Here is a 17,529-nt window from a genome sequence, read left to right as displayed (position 1 = left end):
CAGAACCACAACCCTCCGATCATTCATTTCAAGGCCCTAGTGATAATGGATATTGGAAAGATGACCTGATACCAACAATATGTAAGGATATTATCTTTTTTGTTTTTTTTTTGGTAAGAAAAAATATAAAGTAAATAGGTTGCTAAATTTTTATATTAAAATAAAATGTGCGTAAGTCGTATATTCCGAGATTATCTCAAAAAGTAATCATCGACAAAATTCAAACTCAAAAATTTTTCATTAAAAAAAATAAATCTTAATTAATTAAGTCAATCACTTATTAATATATAAAAAGATATTATCAAGATTTCCCAAAGGTTCCAATATTAATCTTACAATATAATACTTTTTCAATCTCATAAATACGGTCTATTATCCTATTAATATCTCGTTTGAAAAGTTATAAATGAAAATTCATTTTTACTTTATAAATTTATAATGGATGAGAGTCATAATTCAATTTAAAATTTTTTAAACTTCGTATTTTTCTCTTTAAACGAGATCTAAATTTTAGCGACAACTTCATTAGATATTTTGCAGTTAAAATTCTTTTTTTTTTACACCGGAAACCCTGGTTAGATGGGATTGTTCTCTTCAAACAGAATGAACGAAGATATAATCAAATCCAATTCCATAAATATGAGTACAAGCTTTAAGTTCACCTATCAGTATATATAAATATTTTTTTTTCTCTTGGTTTAGAATTGTATTAGAATATATAGCAAGAAGACTGCAATGGAATGGTACCTAATGAACAAAAGTTCAAAAGAAGAATAAAATTGATTAGCATGCATGGTTAAGCAGTTCATTTTAATGTAAACTTTGGAGCTAAAGGACGTGGGAATGGAGGAGGATGTGGAACTTTATATATCCAATAGCATATAGTAGAAGAATATGTAGTGATAAGAGTGACAGCCACCAAAATTTTTCAATTTTCTCACGTGGAGATAGATTCGGGTAAACTTAAACTTCCTATGATTTTCTGCCGATGGAATGTGGATATGTTTCCATTTTCTAGGGAAAATGACAACTGTGATTGGAACAGTGCTAGTTTTGTCAACGTGCTGCTAATATCGCACGGTTAAAATAAGATTTCAATGCCATATTTTACATCGCTATCGACTATTTACAATTGCAGTATGGAATTGTACCTTTGTTTATGCGCTTTTAAGGCACCGAAAATACTATACAAACACTCAACAATCTGCTAGGCCCCACTGCCTACCCCCACCACCACCCTATAAAAGCCTCTTCCCCCTACATTTCTTCCACTCACTCCCTAAAATTCTTTCTTTATATTTGTCATACTGATCACAGCAAATTAGAGTGATTGCCATATTGGTTTGCATACTCGGAAGCAACAAAGGAAACAAGAAGAAACAAGAGCAGCAGAGAAAGAAATAAAGATATGGTTGAAGCACTTGAATCTCATCAACAGTACCCGACAATGCCAGAGGTATAAAATTTTTGACACTCTTCTCACTGGAAGAAGGATTTTTCATTGTAACAGAGCTGACTAATTTGTTTCCTTGTCTATTTAGGTGATGGAGGAGCTAAAGAGAATAATTAATATAGGCTTCCCTATAGCAGCTATGAGCTTGGTGGGTTATCTGAGGAACATGATTTTAGTTGTGTGCATGGGAAGGCTAGGCAGCCTTGAGCTTGCTGGTGGGGCCTTAGCTATCGGTTTCACAAACATCAGTGGATATTCAGTCATATCAGGCCTTGCCATGGGCATGGAATCCCTTTGCAGCCAAGCTTTTGGTTCAAGAAACTTATCAGTAGCGTCTCTCACTTTGCAAAGAACAATTATAATGTTACTACTTGCTTCAATACCTATCGGCTTGATATGGTTTAACCTTGAACCTCTCATGCTTAGCATCAATCAAAACCCTGATATAACCAAAGTTGCAAGCCTTTACTGCCGGTTTGCCATCCCGGATCTTATTGCAAACAGCCTTCTTCATCCTCTACGTATTTACTTGCGCAGTAAAGGAACAACTTGGCCTTTAATGTGGTCTGCCTTAGTTTCAACCATTTTTCATCTCCCTATCACAATCCTCTTATCCTTCACTTTACGTTTAGGTGTCCCTGGAATAGCAATTTCCACCTTCATCACCAATTTCAACACCCTTTTCTTCCTTCTTTGTTACATGTTCTACACTCGCACAACTTCAGCCCCAGAGGAGTCAATAACCACGCCATTGTCACCATCATCGCCGTTGCCACCACCTTCTTCAACAGCTCTAATAGACCGAGAGGAATGGGATGTTTTACTTCGACTAGCAATACCAAGCTGCATTGCTGTTTGCTTAGAGTGGTGGTGGTATGAGTTTATGACAATTCTAGCAGGGTATTTGTCCGAACCTCGAGTTGCTCTGGCAACATCAGCTATAGTGATACAAACAACTTCTCTCATGTATACATTGCCAACAGCACTTAGTGCATCAGCCTCAACCCGAGTAGGCAATGAGCTCGGAGCAGGGAGGCCGAGCAGGGCACGGTTGGCCGGGGTAGTAGCCATTGGACTGGCCCTGGTGACCTCATTTTTTGGATTATTAGGGACCATATTGGGTAGAGAAGCATGGGGAAGAGTTTTCACTGCGGATAAAGAAGTTCTTGAGTTAACCACGATTGTACTACCCATAATTGGAATATGTGAGCTAGCAAATTGTCCGCAAACCACAAGCTGTGGGATTCTAAGAGGAAGTGCTAGGCCCGGGACAGGGGCAACCATAAACTTTTACTCATTTTATATGGTGGGTGCACCATTGGCAATAGTCCTAGGCTTTGTTTGGAGACTAGGGTTCGTGGGGCTTTGTTATGGCCTGCTAGCTGCTCAGATTGCATGTGTAGTCTCGATCTTAACAGTGGTTTTCAGGACAGATTGGGAGAGAGAGTCGTTGAAGGCCAAAGACTTGGTGGGCAAAAGTGACCATTTTGCACATGCAGACCAAACTGTACTGATCAAATGCGAAGAAGGGGTTGGATTTCTCAAAGAAATGGGCTTTGAAAAGTGAGAAAAAAAAAAAGGGTTTTTGGTTAATCAAGGAAACGTACACAAAAAAACGCCCATTTAACAGGACATATTGAAACTACACTTTTCATCTTCATTATTATTTTCCAACTCAAATTATATACTTATATACATATACATATGTATATGTATCTGTTTGTTCTGTCTTTTCTTTATTTCCCTGTCCCCACTAATCACTTTTCCATTTTTTTTCTTAAGTCCAGTTACCTACTAATCTTTGGCCATGCACTAGGCCATGCACCTTTGTATACCAATCAATTAATGCTGATTATATAAACAGAATTATCAGTATGTTATGAGATGTAGATTCTGCTATTAATTTGAGCATTTCTTTTCTCATTTTTTTTCTTTTCCAACTTTCCACAAAAATCATAATCCAATAATTAAACTACAGAGCCTTCGTCCTTCCAGGTTTCTTGTTATTAAACCGTCAACCTCAAAAGCTGAACTCAACCCTGATAGATTGATGAGATATATATCCTGAAAACACCACTATACCAAACCACCTAGCTAACTAGGTAGGGGACCTTACATCAGAAATGAACAGGGAAGTCCCCTGTCATTTGCTGGCACACATGTGCAGCATGTGCAAGTCTCTGGTTGGGTTAGACATCTGAGCTCACTCAGTACCTAGTAACAGTGTTTTCATTTATATTGACAAGAACTGTCTACATTTCTTTTAATCTGCAAATGGAAATTATTTCACCTTCTTGCATGATCATTGCCGCCCCAAATCTTGGAAATTAAAGCTCCAGCATGCTAAAAAAGTGTCTTGAAAGAATTTCAACCTTTAAGACTTTGCTAAATCAGTAGTTATATTAAACTGGAACACTTTCTTTTACCAAATATTTGTTAATTATTAGTTGGTTCAAACTCATGTATGAGAAATTAGCAACTGTCAAAGGTTATTAAATCCAGCTGCCATGTCTAGAACATGTTATTTGAACAATATAAAATTAGCCTGAAGGTTGTTGTATTTTGAAGGATGAAAAAACTTTAAGCCACCTACTTTTTCTGTTTTCTCTTTTTGAATCCAAGGGAATTTCATGAGTGGTCCAACATTTCTGCTGAAAAAGAAGAGTGATCAGGATCATGAATCAGAACTCTATGTATAGAAGGGGTAGTTGTTAAAGATTTCTGTCGACGAAACCTGCTACAAAGTGAAGTATGTTTCAAAATTTCAAAGCACGAGTTCAAAAATGAATCAGTTCATTTCCATTAAAGAATAGTTTCTTGCCTTCTGATTTGCAAAGAAATTGCGTGAGAGAAGGATATTTAGAGCCGGTAGGCAGTACTTCCATTTTGTTGAAAGTTGAATAATATATGATACCAAGTATAAACCTCTGCCTTACTATTTCACAATGACATTGATTAGACTTCAAGAGAACTAAGATTTTTCTTGTCCAATATAAGTATCCTTTGCAATAATGAAGTTGGAACCCAATCCCTTTTCCATCCACAGCTAATGAAAATGACTTCATGGCTGAAATGACTGTAAACAAAGTACATAATGAAGAGAAACAAGAGCAAGAATTTCCTACGCATTGACTGAAGCACGGTATATTTGCTTGTTTTTGAGACATTTGTGCTTGTCTTTTCTAATATAGTTTAACCCCAATCGAATTGGCCCATTTCGAATTCAGATTCTGACGCAAAACAGCGGAACTGATGCATAATACAGTAAGTTCTTGTCCAACTAATGAAAATCAAGTTCACATAGGTTTGCCTAAGGGACCAGGTGCTCGAGCTTAGCAATGGCTTGAAGGACATATAAACCATCACATCGTGGACATAACGTGACATTGTTTCCTTCATTATCACGAATGGACCACCCAAATTATGCACAATCAAGTTTTCTTGCATGGTTCATGACGTACTGTGCATGGCATCTGAAAATGACATTATAATAGTAACCCCAATATCTTATATCATCCCTTCCCCTATGCAAAAATTTTACAGTAGTGTAATTGACATATTCCGTATAAAAAAGGAGGTGGTCTGCAAAGGGACATCTCAATGGTTAAAACCCAAGAATCCCATCTTAAAAATCTCGAGTTCGTATCTTGAGACAAGCATGATGGAATATATGATAATCATGAGAAATAACTATCTCCAATTGTTTAGTACTAGCTTTTATTTGAACCCAAATCATACAAAAAGGTCTGTATGTTGTACAATTGTGCTGATACAAGAACTATACATTAGACCAAATACCAAATACCAAATTCCAAAATTTTAAAAGTAGAAATGATGGAAAGTGAAACCAAATGAAGGAAACAGTGTAAAGGTAAACTGGTAAATTGAACAGTTCATTATGTTTTTTAATCCCTCCATTATAGTGCTCTCTCACTTTTGGAAAATTGAATCTTTGGGTGTGAATATCTTCCTCTTATTCCTTCCTATTCCTACCAAACTTCAAAAAATATTATCAATTCTTTTTTTTTGCCCCCCCCCCCCCCCCCTACCACATGGTTAGAGAAAGAGAAAGGAATTCTTTTGCTTTTAGCATTTTCAAATATGCTAGGAAAGATGATGGGGTGACGTTTCCGTCATGCAATCAATAGATCATCCAAGGAAAAGGAAAAAAAAAAAAAAAAGAAATCATACAAGCAAGGGCTATTATCACGTGGCCATTATTCTCTTCCCGTAAAACTTACATATTGAAGTGTGACATTAGGATACGGTTAATTAATTATATCGTCTATATTTAGTTTTGGGAAACAGTATGAAGTGACAGAGATAAAAAAATAAGGTGTTAATCACAGTCTTGTTGATGAAAATGGATTTGATATTGACTTCAACTGAATTATAGTACCTTTGCCTTTGCATTAAAAACCCAATTTGGCTTATGAAAATGATTTGATATGGTCCCAATTAAAAGAAGACGATGGCGGCCAAACTGTGGAAAAGAATGACGAATGTATCACTCTCTCTTTCCTACCCCTTGTCCATGTATGGAAAAAGATCATAGCAAAGCTTTATTCTAATCTTCCCCTCTGTTCATATTACAATATTGTTGTCAAGCTAAAGCAAAAAAAGAGTGTACTTTTCAAGAAGAAAGATATACATGGAACTCAATTAAGTTCACATTACGATTGTTACTCCTTTTTTAAGAGAGGTAATTAAGATTTGACATTTGATTAATTCTAATTCAGTCGCTGGTTAAGCCTATGTAGCAGAAAATGCAATAGGTTCAATATTAGTCTTCACAAAGTTGATGAGATTCCTTGGAAAAGATGATTGGAACAACTGAGGTGAAACGACCAGACAAAATCATGAGTACTAAGGTCTGGGGTTACTAAATTTTGCATGGTGCAGCCATTGGACTCTCCGGTCCTGTGCTTAGGATGACTCGATGCTATAGCTCTCCCAGGCGCAGTGAGGTCTGGTCCAAGTCCTTCAAGCACCATTAGGTAAAGAAAACGACAGACAACCAGATGATCTGCAAAGGATATTTTTCAGAGTCACATCCAACTCGATCCCCCCCTCCCCCAAAACTACCGCAAAAATGAACAGGCAATTAGGAACATTTTTTTATCTAATTTCTTCAACTGGTTTATGGACATATTGCATGTGCAAGATTTAATTCACCATGCATGGAGCATATCACATGTCTGTAAACTCTTTCCATTCCTTCTCTTTAATATATACATCCATCTCCCACCCTTTTGAAACATGTGAAGAATTGAAATCCAAGATTCTAGTGGAATTAAGACTTGAACCAGAAAGGGACGACACAACATTGATATTTCTTGTTTGTCACTTTTTCCTTTCCAAGACAGTGAAAAAGGGAAATATATTTAGCTATAGTTAGAAACCAAGGAGACACGAAAAAAAAAACGTGGGAAATGCGAATTTTGACCCCTGGAATGGAATTGGGAAAGGACCAATTTTTTTCGTTTTTGGTTTGGCAAGATGGGACTGTGCTCATCTTGGCTGTGGGATGGCATAGTTTTCTGCCTTTTACAACATGGGTTGTTGATTTATAGCTCAAATTGTGTAAAAGCTTATGCTTCCATCACCAATTTGTCCACAAACGAAAGTGGGGGTTGCTTCCTTTTCCATGTTTCTGTGCCCTGGACCCTGGTGGAACTGGAGTAGATCCCATTGTTTTTTAATCCAGTTTAACTGGTAGTTAGCTTTTCATCAAAAAGAAAAAATGGAAAGTGAGGGCTCATGACCCCAAAACCAAAGATGAAAATGAGGCCCTGATGTTGGTTGTTTCCTCCCAATATTTCTAGTAGAGTTTTTAGTTGTTGCAATGTACACTTAATTAAAATGTTCATCAGCTGTTTATTATGGAATTTACTAAGACATATGTGAAGTTCTTTACATAAAATTTATGAATTTTTTATAAAAATAATTTAATAAAAATATAAGTTGATAAAATTTAATGAAAAATAAATTATATGTAAAAAATTATTAAAAATACATTAATAATTTAAATTTAATTAGTATTTATTTAAGGATAAATATTCTATAAAAATTTTAGTAAAAACTTATGTAAAAAGTATATAAAAAATTTTAAAAACTTTTTCAATTTTTTCTTTTTTGAAAAGTAAAACAATTATTCATAAAGAAATCATGTCCCATGGTTTTTTTTTTTTTTTTTACCTATTAGGTGAAAAAAATAATTATCATATTGGATTAACAACCCAGATTTTGCCTAGCCTTGAGATTTTATCTCCATTTAATAGGGTTAAAATCCAAGGATGAAATACTGGTCTTTATTTTTTTTACTTTTTGTTACCATTTGTCTTTATTTTTTTCCTTTTTATTCACCTGTTGCAAAAAAAATAATAACAAAAACAAAAAAAAAAACAAAAAAAATGTGCCAAACTAAGCTTTGGCATTCACCAAAAGAAAACTTGGGCTGACCTTTTCTCCTTGAATCCACAGTGTAGTTTTGGGCTATACTAACCCAAAAAAATTGGGCTCCATCCAACAAAAGTAATTTCCCACCATCTCACCAACACTACAAAACATTACCCAAGGCCCAAACAAATTCGATCCATGTCAATTTTAAGTACAAAAAAAATGATAATAATAATTGAATTTTACATGCAAGTATCTTAAAATTTTGATGAAATTGATTTTTTTGGAAAAAAAAAATTAGTAATTTGGATTTGCATATTGAGAGATATTTTAGCTACATTACAAGATTTTATTCAATAATGGAGGAAGATAAAACATCAAATCAAAGAGAAATCTTGTTTATGAATGGGAATATCACCAAGGATTAGTTAAAAATGAAAAATATATTAAGCAATTTCACAAATTATTAAAGTTGATTCTCTTTCTTGCCTTTCTTGCTTTATACTATTATATTTTTCTCTTTTTTTTTTTAACCCTTTGGTACTCTATCCCTTAAGTTCAACTTTTTTTGTTCTTTTCTTCTATCAAATAGTAAATTAAAGTTATTCTTGAATCCTTACCTAACAATTTTATACTTAAAAAAGCAATTTATTTGTTAATTAAGTTAAGTAAAATAATAAGATGGCATTTCTCGATAATAAAATTTTTTTATATACATTTTTCTTTTTATTGTCTCTCGAGATGATCGGAGAGTGAAATAAAAAAAAAAAATCAACACGATTGAAAGATTTTTTTTTTTTATCTTTTTTTTCAATTATGTCAAATGATACCAAAATGAGAAAGAAAGAATAGATAACAAGAAACATAAACAAAATTTGAGCAGGTTGATTAAAATTGATGTGATGCAAAGCATGAGCATAACTATGTAGTTTTCTCCATTGATAAAATAGACTTCCAACTAGAAATTAAAACCTTCAAAATCAAATGACAGTCTTTGACAGGAACTGCACAGAATCAACAAGCTTTATGAGGTTATTGCATTCTAAACCTAGAGTTTCATTTAGGAATTTAATGAATTATAGAAGATTTTATTGATTTATATTAAAAATGTATTTATTGAATCTATAACAAGCTATATATCTTCAAATTAATTGTTACCTGAAAAATTGGGCTGAAATTAGATTAGTGATAGGCAATAGGTTAATTTCTTCTTAGACTTTTTTGTTTTCTACTTATCATATATTTTCGAAATAGTTAGACTAATTAATTGTAATTGAACACATCCGAACATTTAACTTAATATTAATTACATGTATTCTAAACCCATGTTTCAATTCTTTTTTCCAAAATAAAAATAAAAATTAGTAGCCAATATGAAAGAGTAAAATATTTATCTCCAAATCTCTAATTTAATAGTTAAAGGCGCTTGAAGAGACATTCAAGATCTGATTTTGAATCAAGTCTCTTCTCTTTTTCTTATTTGTATTAATGCTTTACCTTTCTAATGTAATTAAAAAAAAAGAGTAAAATACTTGGACATTAATGTAAAGATTAGAGCTTGTCTCATGATTTGCATGAGGTTGGACAAACTTTTCTTATTTTAAAGACACTAGCACCTTCTTTAGGATTCATAAATCCTAATGGTATAGATTTCATATACTTAATCAAGAAGATAACCCTGATTATTAATGTTTAGATGGTACTTTATTTATTGAAATGCCCCGACAACCCTTTTTTTTTTTTTTTTAATCTCAAACATCTCCATCACTTTTTTTAAATTTGTTCCCAAATCCCATCTCTATGTTCCTTTTTAGTTCCAACGCAAGTATCTTAGACAAATTCTTGCCAAGTCGCCATCACCCAGGGACTTGTTTGTTTCTTTTCCTTGTTTGCTTGCTTTGGCACTATTTGCTTAGGGTTGGATGGGTTGAAAAGAATTAAAGAGAATTACAAGTTAATCAAATAACAATTAGAATGAAATTAATAAACCAATAATGATTGCTTCTATAGATAAATTATTTTGAGTTTAAATCTTATTGTTAGTGTTAATCTCCAATATACAAACATAGCATATCTTGTCCTTATTTACGAAATTGAACAATTTATTTACATAAAATTATTTTTAAAAAATATAATTAATCGAACTAAATTTATGTAATCGAATAAATTTGATAATTTAAAATATGATATGAATATAATAAAAAAATATATAAAAATAATATATTTTAAATTTTTAATAATTATTATATATAAATTAAAAAATAAAATATATATTTTATATATTTATATCAATATAAATTATAATACATAATTTTTATATAAAATATAATATAAATATACAAATCTCCCAGCTATATCGTCAAACAAGACATGTCAACCTCAAATTGGGCCATGGTTCATTGATTTTGTTTTTGGCATTGGAGCCCCTACTTTCTATCATTCTCAGACAAGCAAACGTGGCCCAAAAGCTCTTCATGATTCAATCTCCCCAGCAAAATTGTCAATCAGGGGTGGGACCCTGGAAAGAGAATTATGAGACCCAACTGACTTGCTAGTAGCAAGTAAATTTGGACCCCAATGCCCCAAAACAATTCCCCTTGTCTCGTTTTAAAATGAATAAATGGCTAAATATGCAAGTAAATAAAAACAAAAGAAATTCCACCATTGTTTCCCTTGTCTCATCTAATAGTGCATGAATTGAAAGGTGATAAATAAATAAATTAAATAATATTAAAAACACTATATAGTAAGCTAACAGTCAAATGCTCTATTAATAAAGTATTAAATTTTTAATTTTAATGATCATATTTAATCTATGACAATCTCAAATATTAAAAAAAAAATTATATAATAACAATTAGTTTGTCATCTTAAAGTGCATGAATTAAAAAAAAGAAAAAAAATTAACAGAATTAAAGAATTATGTGAATCTAATGTATGGTAAAATTTAGTGAGTTATTTAAACTTTATTTTATGGATATTTTTTTTTTAATCACTAGACTTCTTGATAATTAATTTACATGAAGAAATTATGAAGCTCTAATTTCAAGTATAAATGTAAGAATAAAATAAGGAAATGGGAAGGTCTCTTTTTCATATGCATTTTTTGAAATGGGATTTCAAATTGAATGGAAAAAAATAAGTAAAAATTTATGAGGATCCAATGAATGTTTGCCTATGATCATAAATTTCATTTATCATAGATATTGCACCTACCATTATTTGTTGAATTGCTTTATATAAAATATTTACAATTATAGCTAGGGTTTAAATCTATGCAATGACCTAACCATTTAATGAACATAAAAAGCGTAGAATTTTTTCTTCTTTTTGCTCAAAGCAACATCCTCGTCTGTCCATATACTATAAACTAAAATAATAATAATAATAATAATAATTATAATGTTTCACCTTACCCATGATAAATTAAAATTATTTTGCTCCCAAAATTTGATATTATCAACATATTCTTTTTTTTACTTAGTAAAAATATATACGTGAAGTATAATTTATTAATTAATTTATATTATTTAAATATTTTAATTATATTGAGATCTCGATTTATAATATTTTAAAAATTAATATGATCGATAATAATATAATACTAAAAAGTAATGATGGGAAGAATTAGTAAAGATAAATATTAATTAATATTTATAATTTATTGTTTAGGTGATAGTTTACGAAATTTTTTATGCTTAATCATTATTTACCTTTTAAATTTGATGAAAATAATACATTAAATGAAAAAAATATTTTTTAAAATAAAATTTTAACTAATCCTAATAAGTTCCTAAAAACACCCGTGATAGAAACTCTTGCTCTAATTACAATCCTAAATATCTACATTGACTTTTAATTACTAAATTAAAAAATATTTTAACACAAAGTGAGATTATTATTATATATAATAATGTAATAGAAAATTATGAATAAAATTATTATTATAAATAAATATTAAATAACATTAAATAGTATATTAATATCAAATTATTATTATAAATAAATATTAAATAACATTAAATAGTATTTAAGAACAGTAGCTAATAAAAATAAAACTGCAAAAAAAAAACTTACATACTTTTTTATTGATAGCTGTTGATGCATGTGATTAAAGTTTAAAATTTGAATGTAAAATATTTAAATTTAAATTTTTATAATCTTTTATTAATAGGTGATTTATAAATTTAAAAAAATATTGGTAAAATTTAAAATTTAAATGCAAAGTATTTAAATTTAAAATTTCATAATTTTTTATTAATAGATGATTTATAAATTTAAAAATTTTTGTATAAAAAAAATTATAAATTCTTTTATAAATTGAGATTTTATTTTAATATTAAAGATGAAATAATCTTTTTTACTATTAAATTTTATTTAAAAATAAAATAAAATAATTAAAAGAATTAATTTAAGTAACAATAATTAAGAGCATTATTAATAAATTAATAAGATGAATTAATACGGCGGGACAGGTGGCAGCAGTGCCACCCTGTACCGCTAGCGCCGGCTCTTTGGAAAGAATCTATTTACTGAAGGAACGGGAAAAGGAATGATGGGATCGGACCATAGTCCATAGGGTAGAGGGAGAGAAGTAAAATGCTATTGCAATGACACGTTAGCCTGTTGCTAATAGTACCCACCTGGCCAAAAGCAGCTGAGCCTATCTTTAGAGCCATAACGCATTAACGTTCCTCAATGCAAATCTTTTCATCACTTTAACTCCTTATCTTTTCTCACATAAATTCAATTTTTTTTTTTGGGAGTCACTCTCTCGTGTACATTTAAGTTTCATACTTGCTTCATTTGTTCCAACACCTTTTATTTTATTTTTGTACTTCTAATTAGTTAGAATTAAATCTATCCACTAAGAATATTTTTAATTTTAAAAATATTTAGGTTAAATATGTATATTTTAATTTTTTTTTTTTAATTCAAACATTTAAAGCTTGATGAGTGTAGTTGAACTTTGAACATAACTTTTAAAAAATTAATCAAATCTAACTCAATTCAATTCATAACATATTTAATTAAATTTATTTTTTTAATACTTTTAGACATTTGAAAAATATATAGAGTGATTTTATTATGTTATAGAAAAGGTCGAAACAATAATAATAAAAGAAAATTCAATATTGACAACTATATCTAACACTATTGTTAGGTATTTAAATTGAAAAGTAATTTTACATAAGGATCAAAATAATTATTATATTAATTTTGATACCTTTCATGTTTGTGTTTGGCCATAGTTTTCATTACATATGTAAAACCTAGGATAATGTAAATAAACTACTTGATAAGCATATGAAAATGAAAGCATAAGATAGTTAACATATGATATTCTTTTAGTTTTCTTGTTGGCAATTTCTTTTATCTAATGTCAAAGAATGGTAACATATGTGCTTCTTTTCTATAGGTTTAGGGTTAGAAATGGATTAGGAAATTGGAATTCATTATAAAGTTTGAGTGTGATGTTATGTTGCCAATGGTGCAAGATTAATTTAAGAATGTAGAAGAAGATTTTGCTACTTATAATTAGCTCATCTTCTACCAATAATTAACTAACATCAGTAATATAATCAAGTTTTTTATTATTAATTATTAAATTGTCTTTTTTTTTTCACTTTAAATTATTAAAAACGGATCTATGATCATTGAAATTAAAAATTTAATACTCTATTAAATATTAATCGATCAGAAAAAGATGAATTGATAAATTAATTTAAAATCCATCTATATATCAATTTTTCTTTTTCTTTTTTGTTTTTTTGCCATAAAAAATGAAGTGAGGTGGGGAAGATTGGAGAATTACTAGACCTAGATATGGAAATGTTTGATTGCTTAAATGCTTTTTTTTTTTGTCCTATTCACAAAAATAATTAAAAATCACATCATTTGGTAGTTCAGAAAATAAATAATTGAAAGGTAGTCTTTTAATGCTCCTTAGTCTTTTGGTAAGTGCTGTTAATTTTAGGGTTAATCTTGTTTGCAATATTAGAGCTAGGCTGGATTGATAGCTTAATTATGTTTCTTCAATGAGGCTTAATATTTGTTTTCCTTTATTTATTTATTTTCTCTTGCATCATTTTGCAAACATTAATCAAAACCAAATCATGGACTGCTGTGGTTAATTTAGATTAAGATTGTCCAAAAAATCAGCTAATTATAGACTCGTATGACAAAAACACAACACCAATGCCACATTATTAATATATGATATGAATTTAAATTTCTATACTTATAATCTTTTTTTTTTTATTTTTCAATTGCAATATCATTTATATAAATATATATATATATTTACATTCTCCTTAATGCAAATGACAACGCAAAAAACATAGTATGAATGTAGGATGTTCATATTAAATGAGTTAAATTCATTTCATTAGTGTACTAAAACCATGTTGATATGTTTAAAAAACAATACACAATTACATTAAATCCAAATCTTATTAATCATGAATTATATTCGGTCGTGTTAACAAATCATGTTTTTATGAAGATAAAATTCATAAAAAAGAAGAAGAAATGATTACTCTCTCTAATATTTTTGTAATCAAATAGTAATGAAAAAGAATTTAGACCTTAATTTAATTAATTTATATAATCATTTTATAAAAGTTGATATTTAACAAATTTTAATTTTAAGCATTTATTATTATTATTATTTTAAAAATGTGACTTTTTTTTATAAAAAAATTAACAATGAAAAATTTTTGAAATCTAAATTATAAGTACTTATAAAAAGTATTTATCGTATAATTTAATCAAGATACTATTTTATGGAGAAAAGAAAAATATTTTTTAAAAACGAAAATCTATTTTTCATTATATTTATTTAACAATAAAACAAAAACAAACGCTGTGTATTCCACTCGCTGGAGAATGAAAAGGGGTAAACTTTAGGCTCCACCATAACAAGCTAAACTAAAAACAAAAAAAAAAAAAAGAAAAGAAAAAAAACAAGAAATTGAGTAACAATAAGTAATAACGTACAAAGAAGCAGAAACAAACAAAATAGCATGAAAAAAGTGAGAAAAAAAAAAAGAAATAGAAACTAAATTAGAGGGACACGTGGCAGTTAAAATTCACTACAAGTCAAATCGCTGGCTACGCTAATCGTCCTCTGATACTGCTCTCTTATAGCTCTGAGGACCCCACCCCCACCCCCATCTCATCTCTCTTTCTATTTATTTTTCTCACCATTTTCCTTCCATTAGCCAACCCCAATAGCCAAGTCCCCTCCTTATTCTATCCTCCACTACCACAACCACAACCACAACAACCACCATATTTACAGAACAGAGAATGAAATATGGTGGGATTAAGTGTAGTTTTGGAGAATCAAAAGAGTGATAATAATAATATAAACAGTAAAAAAACCCCACAAGTTATTAGCAAAACAAGTATGGCAATCAACAGCAACAGCAGCAAAGTATCTTCACTTTCTTCGAGTTGTTTTTTGTTTTCTCATACTACAAATTCTCAGTTAAACTACCCAGTTACTGCTTTTCTTGAACAATGCTTTCTTTGCAAACAAAAACTCTTACCTGGAAAAGACATCTACATGTACAAGTAAGTTCTTTTGTTTTTCCATCTCTTTTTTTTAAGCCTTTTGACTGTTTCTTGGCACGACCTAGTTTTGGTTTTTTGCATGAACTTTATGGGTTTCTTTTTGTTTTGAAGATTAATGTTAAGTGACTGATTTGGGTGCCTTTTTTTAGGGGGGACAGGGCTTTTTGTAGCGTGGAGTGTAGGTGCAAGCAAATTTTCATGGACGAAGAAGAAACTTTAAAGAAAGAAAACTGTTCTTTGGCTGCCATGAAACCTCCTTCAACTGCTTCAGCTTCTTCTTCTTCTTCTTCTTCTTCTTCTTCAGCTTCTCGCCACCACCGCAAAACCGCAAGAAACCGAGCGGGTGGTTTTGCTTACTGAGAAGAGAAAAACCAGCAGCCAGCCAAGAACTGAAAAATGGTTTTTTTTTTTTTTTTTTTATAATTATGGTAATTTCAACTTTATTTCCCGGTTAACCCTTGGCTAATTTTGTATTGACAATGCTATCCTCTGTCGTTTTGCATCCTGGGATGTAGCCTAAAGGGCTTTTCAACTATTTTTGCTTTACATCTCTATGGGAGAGCCTATGGTTTGGTTTGTTCCTTCTCATTCACCTTAAAAAAATCAAAAATAACGAAGATTAAGGGGAATTTTGCAATTGTTAAGGGCATTTACGGTATTTTAAATAATCTTCACTTTTGTTTAATATCATGGTGCCAACATTCTTTTGAAAAAAAAAACTAATTAGGCTTATAAGAGTTATCATTTTATTGGGACAATAAAATGGTGTTTGTTTGTTGTGTAGCAAAACGACAATGTTTTCATAAATGTTGTTTCATCTGATCTGTTGCTGCATTCTAGTTTTATTGTGGAGGGAATGATGAATACACTTTTAGACAACAATGTTTATCGTCCCCGTAAGAAGATACTAATTGCATTAAGAATCATCAATTTTTGTGTAGTTCTTCAAATTAACCCTTCCCTCCATTTATCCATTTATTTATTTTGTCTATTCCTTTCTTCTAATCTAGTAATTTATTATAGCCAAAGTCATAATTTCATGAAAATCAAATTAATTTGCTTGAGCATTGTATCAAGGGGATTCTTTATGTTTTGAGCAGACTAAGATATTTTAAAATATGATATGATAAATATAAAATTTTAATAATAATTAAATATAAATTTAATAAAATTAAAAAATATATTTTATGATTTTTTATTGATATATATTCGAATTGTGATATATAATTTTTTTATAAAATAAGATAAAAATATATAAATGGACAAGGATAATCTAAAGTATTGGCAATAATATTTTGGTTCATATTTGAGTTTTAAATTTAAGATATCTTTTATGGAGATAACCTATCATCTTATGAATTTAAACAAAGATTCAATTAAAGTTTGTCTATAAACATGAATTAAGATTAATTAAAATTTATTATAAAAATATTTTTATAATATATTATTTTCATCAAATTTAAAAATAGACAATACATTAATTATTATTTTTTTTTTACAAATATGACCATAATTTATGTGCCTATAGAAATGGCCAAAAAAAAAAAAAGGGCCTATAGAGATTTGCCATTTTCCTATTGAAACCAAAGTGTTTTTTTTTTGGGTGCCTTTGTCTGTTTGCAACAAAATAGCTAAGCTGCCTAAGAATTTGAGTTTGGTTTTTAAAGCTTTTAGAGTGTCTTCGTTTTAATTCGTGGGTGACAGGTAAATGTGTTTTAATGTCATTTAACACTTGTCAATAGGGCATATTTTGGAATTTATATTTTGGTTTTTACATAATTGAATAATTGTTGATTTTGAATTAATATGAGATATCTTTAATTTATAATTAAAAAAATTGATTCTGTCATTAAGTATTAATTTAGATGATATGTATGCTAATCAATTTTTTAAAATTATGAATTTGAAAGAATTTAAATACGTAATATTTTTTTACATGAATTAATTATTATTTCAACGATCAACTTTTCTTATAATAATATCTATGTTACTTAGTATTATTGTAATATCAACTAATTTTATTTTTTTAACTAATTACGTAAGAATTTGCAAATTAATAAAATCTGACAAGCAAATTTTCCATCTCTAAGGAAAATTAC

The 17,529-nt window shown here is 29.7% G+C and overlaps 2 protein-coding genes across 2 annotated transcripts; both read left to right on the top strand.

Moving 5' to 3' along the window:
• The first annotated feature begins 1,274 nt into the window (after positions 1-1,274).
• On the top strand, positions 1,275-3,363 carry LOC111307475 (MATE efflux family protein). Its single transcript, XM_022905494.2, has 2 exons — positions 1,275-1,456; positions 1,542-3,363. Exons 1-2 carry the CDS (start codon positions 1,409-1,411, stop codon positions 3,018-3,020), a joined length of 1,527 nt encoding a protein of 508 aa, XP_022761229.2. The 5' UTR covers positions 1,275-1,408; the 3' UTR covers positions 3,021-3,363.
• Positions 3,364-15,068: 11,705 nt separating this feature from the next.
• LOC111307474 (DUF581 family protein, putative (DUF581)) lies at positions 15,069-16,011 on the top strand. Its single transcript, XM_022905493.2, has 2 exons — positions 15,069-15,430; positions 15,580-16,011. The coding sequence occupies exons 1-2, from the start codon at positions 15,171-15,173 to the stop codon at positions 15,788-15,790; spliced, it is 471 nt and encodes a 156-aa protein (XP_022761228.1). The 5' UTR covers positions 15,069-15,170; the 3' UTR covers positions 15,791-16,011.
• Positions 16,012-17,529: the final 1,518 nt, after the last annotated feature.

Source organism: Durio zibethinus, chromosome 22 (assembly GCF_047325235.1).
Source record: "Durio zibethinus cultivar Kanyao isolate XHJ-2024 chromosome 22, ASM4732523v1, whole genome shotgun sequence".
NCBI classification, from domain to species: Eukaryota; Viridiplantae; Streptophyta; class Magnoliopsida; order Malvales; family Malvaceae; genus Durio; species Durio zibethinus.
This window is presented reverse-complemented; position numbering and strand designations above follow the sequence as displayed.